General features: G+C 46.4%; 1 protein-coding gene across 2 annotated transcripts in view; it reads right to left on the reverse strand.

The window, feature by feature from the left end:
* The window catches only part of Clpb (ClpB family mitochondrial disaggregase), a 141,172-nt gene extending 134,803 nt beyond the window's left edge, over positions 1-6,369 (reverse strand). The window contains exons 1-2 of one of the 2 annotated variants that reach the window (XM_004863300.3): positions 5,846-6,369; positions 2,701-2,752 (exon numbers count right to left, since the gene is read on the reverse strand). In XM_004863300.3, the coding sequence (XP_004863357.1) occupies positions 2,701-2,752; positions 5,846-6,245 (452 nt within the window). In that variant the 5' untranslated portion in view covers positions 6,246-6,369. The remainder of the gene's footprint in view (positions 1-2,700; positions 2,753-5,845) is intronic. The other variant, XM_004863298.3, reaches the window with a different exon arrangement.
* Positions 6,370-10,274: the final 3,905 nt, after the last annotated feature.

Raw genomic sequence — 10,274 nt, forward strand, 5'->3', positions numbered from 1 at the left:
GTCCTAGAGGGAGGATAAAGCAATTCCCCAAGAAGAGCCTCAGGCTGCTGTCCTTCCCTATAGAGCTTCCCCGAGGTGCTGGGCTGGAGACAGGAGTTGGTTGAACTCAAAGAAGCGCCACACACAACACAGAGCCACAAGAAGAACAATATTATTCAGCAGGTCTGAGTGTTGTTCCAGAAATGAGTATCAATGTCCATATCGATCACATACATGGTGACCCAACCTTTTGTAAACCGTGTACATTTTTTTTTTTAATTGAGAATGGGATTCTATTCTGCTATAGGCTGGTGTATTGGGTAGGGCTAAGGGCCAGGACACACAAAAGAAGGAAGAAAGAGCACCATGAAGTACATGTACAGAGTCTAGGGCTGATTAAAACTCCAGACTGTTTCCTTCTGGTGGGCATCGTCTCCCCACCCTCACCTCCCCCGCCCTGGCTCTGTTAGCAGGAAGAACTGGGACTGGTGGGTTACATATGTGTTTCCTTAAAACCTGAGCCTGGGGCCACTCCCCCTACCCCACACGCACCATCTCAGTGCCCTCAGATGCCCATTCATTCTTTCACAAGCAACAACTGCTTCGGGTGAGGAGGGAAGGACATCCTAAGTCAGGCCTTCCTCACCTTGAATCTGTCTACGGAAACAGTCAACAGATCTGCCTTTTCCCCATCAGTTTGTCCTTCATTCCTCTGAAGTACAGCCCTAACCAGGTTATTCCCCTGCTCAGAATCCTCCCATGTCTCCCCACTGCTTATGAGATCAGTACACAAGCCCTCATCCCGGCGGGCCATGCACACCCCAGCTCCTCTAGAGTCACTGTCCCTCTTTCCCCATACCCCACACAAGTTCAGCCTCAGCAGCATCAACACATCCCCCAGGCCCAGCCAGCCAGCCCTGCCACCTCCTGCCTTTGCTCAGCTTGTCCTTGTGCTGTGGGTCTGGTTGTTTTTGTTCTTTTTTGAGACAGGGCCTTGCTATGTAGTTCGTGCTGGCCTTAAACTCACTGTGTAGCCCAGGCTGGCCTCAAATTCAATGGTGATCCTTCTGCTTCATCCTTCCGAGTGCTGGGATTATAGGCGTGCACCACCACTCCTGGCTTGTGCTATGGTTCTGTATGAGATGGGGCTGAGGAAAGAGCCTGTGCTTTGTTCATCTTGGATTCCGTAAAGGATTCCTTTACTGGATGGAGTAAAAGGAGTCATCATGACCAAGGGAGAGGAGGGAGGAGAAAAGCAGCCTGGAGACTCAGGACACACATGAAAAGTGTCCATAGACACCATCCACCCCAGCAAGAATGAGTGATCACTACAATTCTCTTGGGTCACACATAATTTCTGTATTCTTTGGGCAGGTATTTAGCTGCCATTAGAAAAACATGTATTAAAATAGCACTTGGGGACTCAATGACCTAAGGTAGTCATTGAGCCTCCCCGAGTGATGGAAGGGGGCTGCTTTGTAAACACACTATCTAGGCTGTGCTGCCCAGGGGCCGCCAGCAGCCTGGCAGGTAGCAACAGGTAAGCTCAGGGTGAGGAAGGCCCAACTCCTGCCCCCTCGCTCCCTTGTAATACAGCAGAATGAAGTGAGGCTCATCTGTTTCTGGGGCAATGAAGATGCCACACACAGCCTGCAGTTATGAATGGCTCTTATAACAACAAGATGACATCTGTGCTTGGTTTTTTAAGATTCATCATTGCATGTTTATTAAACTATTGCTCCATCATATTTATTTGGCTACAAAACAACTCCCAGCCCACACTTCCAAAAGTGGTTTATTAAAAACTAAGCCTTGAACATTAATACTCAAAAGCACCCTTGAGAATCAATAATAATGCTGCAGATAAAATGAAAGAGAATCAAAGCAGTAAGTCTTGGTGGGGTTGTGTGGCTGCCTCTCAATACTTTGTTGCATGTTCAGGCAGCTGGAGTGGGCAACACCCCTGAGGATTCGTGGTACCCCACACCTGACTTCCTGTCTAAAATGTGGGTATGATGGCAGGAATGGGGGTGCCTATAGCCACTTAGATCTATTCAAGGGGCCAAGGGGGGACCCAGAGGAGTCTGTAATTTCTCTAATCAATCGCCCTAAGCTGATACTCTATGCTGGTCCAGTCTCAGCACCCATCCTGGACAGACTCTGCCCTACTCCTAGCACGAGGCTGAGTCCTGCCCTGCTCAGGAACAAGCCTCAAATCCTACCACAGGGGCTTGTGGGACCAGCTGAGCCCGTAAGGCCATAGAACTACAGTCTGTCCCTGCGAGCGGGCCAGCATGGTGCCCTAGCCCTGCAGACAGGCCTTCCTAGCCCCAGAGCACCTCCAACACAAAGGTCTCTTCCAGCTCCCTCTTAAATCTCCAAGCCTTTCCCCTGGGTGCTCATCCACATCGGATCCACACAGCAAGCAGTAATGTGGCCACTTTCAGAGAGAAACAATAGGAAGATTCACAAGGTTTGGAAGGGACTCCAAATCACCCCAGCTGAACATTCATGGATATTTGGGGGGTGTCTCCCTATCTAAGACAGGTAAAGACTGACCTGGGCCAAGGGAGGCCAGGTGACTGTGTGAAGACAGAGAAATGACAGGGGACATTTCTCAGTTCAGGGTGAGGATTTCGTCCAAGGCAGTCACACCAGAAAAGCGCTCACCTGCTCAGCCCCTCCTGTGGGCGAGAGCAAGGCCTGGGGGTCAACACTCACCTGGTGACTTCTTGTACATTGTTGGTTCGGGCAGCTTCCATCAGGGCTGCATCTGAAGAAAGAGGGGCACTGGTCAGATCCCTGGCCAGGACCTGCCCCTCAGAGCTGCTCGAAGGGCCCACTAAGCAGCGGAAGTACTTCAGAAACATGGGCTTTAACAAGGGAACCAATGCCACAAGAAAGCTGATCATCCCCTCCCCATGTGCTGTCCACTGTTAACCTGACTTCCATCCTTTCTCTAACAGAATCCAAACTCTCCACTCCTCTTACCGTACAGGGATGCAGGTGAAGAACCAGTGCCTCATCTCACCCATTGAGCAATTCCCCAGCTCTTCCTAAGCTACAAAGCTCTGTGTATGTTTTATCTTACTCTTAACCATTCCCCAACCTGGTCCCACTCTCTCCCCCAATTTTACTTCTTTAGCCTAGTTTTGAATCATGATGTCACAGGTCATAAACCCAAATGGAAGGGAATGGAGAGTGGCAGGCAGCAATGTGGACCTCTCTAAGAATAGAGACAACTTCAACCAGGATCAAGACCTGCCTGGCTCCAACTCTCTGCCACCTACTCAACATGTGGCACCCCTTTCCTTCTCAACCACTGCTTCCTGGACTATCAAGCAGAGACAACAGTCCTTGCTCTGCCAGCCTAACAAGAACGCTGAAGAGATGAATGATGGCTGAAAAATCTGCAAATTCCCGAGTTTCAAGCATAAAGAAGGGAGACCCACAGCAGAGGAATAACCAGGCCTAACAGAAAATCAGCACTACGCCTGGCTTTTCTGGCCCAGGCAGCTGGTCTGTTGGCACCACCTTGCGGCCACAAAGAAAAACCACCAGATTTGGAAAAACTCAAGTCAACAGCAGGAGCACAATTATTTCATAGCTGAACACCAAGTGACCATGGTGCCCTCTGTGTCCAGCCTGGTTCTGAGCTACATTGTTGGGCACTGGACTGACTGCTCCCCAGCCTCATCAAGGAGCTCTCAGTCCAGCTACAAGACTCATCCAGTGAGACATGAGAGAAGGCTCACTAGGGGCAGGCAGTCCCAATGGCACACTTGCTTGCTATGTGACCTAGCCAACTCATCTAGCCCCCTAACCTCAGTTTCAAGATGCCACCTTATGCCCATGAAACCCAGTTCTGTTCAGACCTTGGTGCCTCCACTCCACCTTCTGTTGTACCCCATGGCCAGGTCTTCCCTCCTTGCCTTTTACTAACTGCTCTCCCAGTGACATTCTCAGAGAGCCTCCAGCTGCAAAGGGACTACCCTTCTTCACAGACAGCTCTACTTATTCTGCCCACACTCTGCAGATAAGAGTGGCTTCTGAAGGTTAAGGGAGTGAGGAATGAACTGAGATTAAACCAGGGCCTACTGGCTCCTGAAGGGTGAAGTCAGGGCACAAGTTAGCTTGCAAATCAGAAGGTTAGGACTGGTCATGGCTTTGGCCACTGTCTATTTTGGTAAATATACCCATGTCTCTCTCCTTCCTGAAATTCACATGCTACAAAGTCCAGCTTGGAGCCCCCAGGAACCTTAGGCAAGACTTGGGACAGCTTTCTCCAATTCATGCATACACACTGGCCGCAGGACATTTCCTATTCATGAACCTTTCATGACTCTCCACTGCCTTCAGAAGAAATTTTCCAAACCTTCCTGCCTGACATGTGGATCCTGTTCTATCTGGTCTCCCCTCAACCCACACAGACCACTATGCTACCCCCGCACACACCAGACTGACTGAAGGCTCTACTCTATATGGAACACAATTTATTTCTATTTACTAAGTACCCATTAAGTTAATATTAACAGACACTGTGGGGAAACTTACTAGTATTGTCAAAAAAATGGATGCATTTCCTGCTCCCATGGGACTCACGATATCACTCTCTTTTACTTCCCCTGCTTCATCCTTCAAGGGTCTCCAATCCTCAAGGCAGGCTTTCCTGACCTTGCTGGCCCTCTAACCTTCCAACAGCACATAGCACCACGCACCAGCCCCACACCTAACTGCCTGCACAGTCCCTTTGACAGTGTTGTCAGGACTCCCAAACACCTAACCTGAAACTAGGCATACAGAAGGTATCCAAAAAAGGCTGAAAATTACAGAATGATGGCATGCATAAACCAGCAGAGCCCTCAGAATCTATTTCAATGCTCTCATTTTGTGGAGTGGAAACAGGGCCAGTGAGGAAGAGCAAAAGACTAAATTCACAATGGGAGTTAAACACAGAACTAAAAATGCTCAGTGTCCTCATTCACTGTTCAAAGCCCTTCTTTTACAACAGGCCCCATCCTGTTGAATAAATAAAAGTTAAGGCAGTCCATTTGCTCCAAAATCTCAGAGGCTGGGATCCATGGAATCCATGGACACCATGCTTCAGCGTGTTCCTTAAGAGTAACTGAGAACCTAAGTGGTTGGGCTCACACAGGTCACCCGAGTCTGGTTGTCTGCCCACTCTCTCTGTTCAGCTCAGCTTCTTGCACCCAGCTGAGAGGCCAGTCTAGGTCAGCCACTCCTCCTGCTCCCATTGCTCTGGGTCTCCAGGGATCCAACTTCCTTTTGCCAACTCACAGGGTAAGATCACCTCAAGCCTGAGACCAGACACAGCAAAACTGTGAGACTGACAGACATAGGCCACTGAACTACAAGAGGGGTCAAAATAACAGTATTATAAAAATACCGAGAAATCATTCCTTGTCCCACTGTAAAGTGTGGAATTTGAGGCCAGAGATCCAAGTCTTCCTTTCTGAGACCATTGTACGTAGGCAACTTCTCTATGCCATTAAAACCACCTGAGGCTTACTGAAAACCTCTTGAAGAAGGAAAAGCCAGACAGCATATTAGAATAGAAGAGGATCACGCTGTAATTACATGTCTCGTCCAATACTCCCACTGTACAGTAGAAAAAGTGAAACCCAAATTGAAGAGATTGACCTATGATGCGAGAGTATCCAACTAGCAGGTTAGCTCTTCAGTGCAACACCCTGCCACTGGAACCATACGTCTGGTCCCTCCAAGACTGAGGTTATGCAGGTCTAAAATTACAAGCACACCCCGCCCCCCTCCATCCTTCAAAGATGCAGTCAGGATTCCTCCCCCCTTTCCCACCCCCTTGAACCCAATGTGGCCCCATAATCACCCTTGTTGGATGGATTCTTGCTGTAGCAATGAACCACCAGCGCCGTGGCCAGGGCCCACACGCCCAGTCCAGCTCTGTTAGGGAACCCATTCCAGTTGTGTCCTGGGAGTGTTTCTTCGGGGGTAGGAAGGCGCCCCCACGTGGAGGCAGCCAAGTACTGAGTCTCTCTGAGTCTTCCCTGGCGCCCCCCGGTGGCTGCTCCTTGCTCGGGGAGCAAGGCCAAAGATGTTCCAGGGCGCCCTCCGGCGGCCGCTCTCAGCCACTGTAGTTCCACGCGGTCCCCAGTGATTACACTCCGGCCAAAGGCAATTCCATGGCTCTGGATCGATGGAGCCCCGAGCAGCCGGAGGAGGAGCCGCGGCGCCGGCGCTGTTCTCTTCAATACCAAGGATCCCAACATCGTGACAGCTGCTTCAGTAAACCCCTGGTGCCGGCACCTGTGTTGGCCACGACCAACATGGCTGCCGCGGCGCGTTCGAAGACGCCGCGAAAGGGGCGGGACGGCGCACTACCTCACGGTAGTGGTAGTCCACAACCCTGGATTTTCCCGCGGTTGAAAAACGAATAAACTACACTTCCCAGAAGGCAAAAGGATAGCATCACAATGGCTGCTGGTTTAGCCCGGGGCATGTTGGGAAGTGGAGTTCAAGAGGAGGGGCGTGGCAACTAAAGACTTGAATCCCAGAGCCTTTTTCCTACTTGAGATAAAATACGCGACACAATTTCTGACCAGTGAAATTTAACTAAGGATCTTCAACAGAGGCATATTATGAAAGCTATGCTTCTTTTAGTTCATTTCTCATTTCAGCATGGGAAGGCTTTCAAAAAGATGCCTATCGTAACCGTTGCATCTGAAATAAAGATATCATTTATTTTCCTACGCAGGCTTCCTTTTGGTTGAAAAGTTGACTTCTGCTCTTATTTGTGTTATTTATTTATCTATCTTTACTTTTGCAGTACTGGAGGCTGAACCCAAGACCCCATGCATGCTAAGAAAGTTCTCTACTATTGAGGTACATCTTCATTGTTTTTTATTTATTTACTTTGAAACGGGGTCTTGCTAAGTTGTTCAGGGTGGCCTGGAACTTGATCCTTCTGCCTCAGCCTGCTAAGTAGCAGGGATTACAAGCATGTTTCACCTGTGTTATTTTCAAAGGGCTTTCACGTGGGCTATCTCTTGGGATCCTCCTGGCAACTATCTGCCGAACCGTTATTCTCTCCCAGCAAAGACAATTTCAATTCAAAGGTGAAATGATCTGTCAGTAAATCGTCTGGAGTAAAGGTCAGGTCTTCTGACTTTGAGTCCATGCTTTCCATGAATTCCTATACCCCAACCTCATTCCCTTTATTCCAGTTTAGTAGGCAAAAAGGAAGGTCTTCTTTGCGCCAGTGCTGGCTCTTTCTCCTGTGTGTCCTTTAGGTCTGCTTATACTTCACATTATTAGAGCCCTCTCCAACCATTCCAATTAAAATAGCAATCCAACCCACCCTATCTTTCTTATCTTACCTAATTTTTCTTTCTAGCATTTATCATCACCTGACATACTATATATTATATCTTTTTTTCAGGACAACATGAGCCGCATGAAACAGGGACTTTGTTTTTTTCACTTTTATATCACTAGCCCCTCAAACAATGTTTGGAACAAGAGAGACACTCAAATATGTCTTCAGTGAGTGGGTTACTCTCACCTTATTAGTATGGAGAAATTGAATATGAGCTTTGGCTTTAAGATAAACCTGGATTTTAGTTTTGACTCTTACATTTATTACATGTGTGGCCTTGGACAACCTCCTTTACCCCTCTGATAGTTAATTTCCTTGTTATTGTCAAAGATCATAATTTTTATCTTCTGTGATTGCTTGTATTAAATGAGATAATGTGTAGACAGCCCTTAACAGCTGTCCCTGGCTCACAGGTGGTCTTCAAGAAATGACAGCTTTCATTGTCTTCTCTGCTCTGGGGGTTCATTTGCATTTCCTACTCTAAATTTCCCTAGGGGAGAGGTGGTGCTTCTAATTTTCCCATGCCTTAGTGAGACACACAGCAATGGCTGTTGAATGAATGAATTTTTTAAAAAGTTTTCAATAGCCAAAGCTTCTGATCTTCCTATTTTAAGAGATTCCCAGGATGTGTTGTCTTGTTAGCCACCGCATTCCTTAAAGCAGCTTCAGCCTGTCTGGATTTCTGGCTTTCAGCTGAGGACAATTATAACAGGAACAACAATCTCTGAGGTCCCACTACTGGTGGATCATAAGACAAAGTGCATCTTAGTGTGCACAGTTCAAACCCCCTTGCCACAGACACAACCCAAGGCCCTTTTTACTTAGCACTGCATAATTGTCAAGTATGTATCTACCCATTGATTCATTTGCTTTTCACAGAAAATGTCTATGAGGGGTATAAGGAAGACATTGACTATTTTCAGTATTTGATAGAGATACTGAGAAGGTTAAATATCAATGTCTGAGTGGGATGTAGTGGGCAAATATGGAAATACCCACTGGAATCATCTGGGATGCAGAATGAAATCTAAGCCATCAGCAACCACTTTGAAAACCCTTGGGTCCAGTTCTAGCATTAAAAAATCTTTACCCTGTGACAACTTCCTTTTGATCTGCTCAGTAAGCAGAGATTAATGTGGCCATGGCCATGTGCTTCTAACTGTTGGGTTGGGGGATAGAGAAGTTGATCTTCATTTAGTTTGCCTTGATGTGACAGGTTGATATGGGGGTGGGATTCGGGAGGAAGCAGAAAGCAAAGAATCACTGAAGTTGTGGTTACTTATCTCCAACATGGAATTGGAGGCCATTCTGTGCCACTGATTCTACAGGCTTCAGAGGAAAACACTTTTCCTGAAAGCGCACACACACACACACACACACACACACACACACACACACCACCCCACCCCCACCCCCAAATATTTTTAAACAAATAAGTAAATAGACAATTGCTGAGTTTTTCACTGTGGAGAAAGAAGTTACAAATAAGCGAAGGGAGAAATCTAAAATGAACTTTGTGGTATTGGATTGGAAATAGAGGTATTGGTATAAAACTCATGGCTTTTAAATATATACACAGATAGATAACACAGAAATATAAAATTTTAAGTATAAATGGATTAGTAGAGTACTCATATTATCCAGCTCCATCCTCTGAGAAGATCTAAAAGCACTGACACCCTAAAAACCAACCATATTTAACACCAAGATATAAACATCATTCTCCAACAAACAAGGAACAAATTACCTCTGGAAAAATGGTTGGTTTCAGAACTGGAGCAAGGAAAATACAAAATGAGCCAGGAACATCATAGGTGCCAAAAAGTAAGGGAAGGCTCAAAACCAGACATAGGCTTGTGAAAAGAACTCAGGAACCAATATTTAGAAATGTTCCTAATGATCTAAGCTGGTGCAATTTGAAAAACAGTGATAGTATAGGAGGTAAATTCCTGGAATAAAGCATACACCCATGAAGTCACAGGGGTATAAATAATCAAGTAAATAGAAAAAAGAGGGATGAATAGGGAAGAGATAGTGATTCCTTACAGTAGAAATCCAATCAGTAAATATAGAAGGAAGAAGGAAATAGAGGACTACTATTAGGCAAACACCACAGTAATTAATATTTTCAGACAAGATCCACAGGTGATGCTAAAGTTAATGGACTCTAGGAAAAAGTTTGAGGAGAAACAGGATTTGTGTAGTCTTAAAGTATCTTCTCCAAGATATAGTACTCATCAACTTATAAAACTTTACAGTGCAGCCTCGCAAGCGCAAGGTCCCGAGTTCAATCCCCAGTACCAAAAAAACCCCCAAAAACTTTACAGTGCAGAAGCTTGCACTTAGCCACGTGACCAAGGCAGCCATCACCAGTGATAAAACATGTAAACATCACAAATCCTTTGATAGGATGCACAGATAAGGACACAACATTATTTCTGTGGCGTTACTGTCAACCGTACATGACCTCACTTAAAACATCAGACAAACACATATTTAGGGACAGTCTACAAAAACCTGACATAGTATGTGTATTAGTTTTCTACTGCTTCTAATAAATCACCATGAATGTATCAACTTAAAACAACAACTACTCGATATTTTACAATTCCTGTGGGTCTGGAGCCTAGTATATTTTAACTAAGTCCTCTGCTCAGGCCTTGAAAAGGCTGAAATCAAGGTGTCAACCCGCTGTATTTGTTACACCCAGTGAGAGAGAACCAACCAGAGACCGATATTAAATCCACACAGGAGTTTATTACCAGCCGGGACCCGAGCCAAGCATCAGACTGGAGCATCGACTGGGGGGGAGACAGACATGTTTTATACGCCTTTGAGGCCAACAGTTCCTAGGCCCCCCATGGGATAGAACTAGTAAAGCAAGCAAAAGGTACAGAAGCGAAGGTCCTGCTGTTAGAACATT

The sequence above is a fragment of the Heterocephalus glaber genome, unplaced genomic scaffold (genome assembly GCF_053883595.1).
Source record: "Heterocephalus glaber isolate CG9 unplaced genomic scaffold, H.glaber_assembly_v1.0 deba00001428, whole genome shotgun sequence".
NCBI lineage: Eukaryota > Metazoa > Chordata > Mammalia > Rodentia > Bathyergidae > Heterocephalus > Heterocephalus glaber.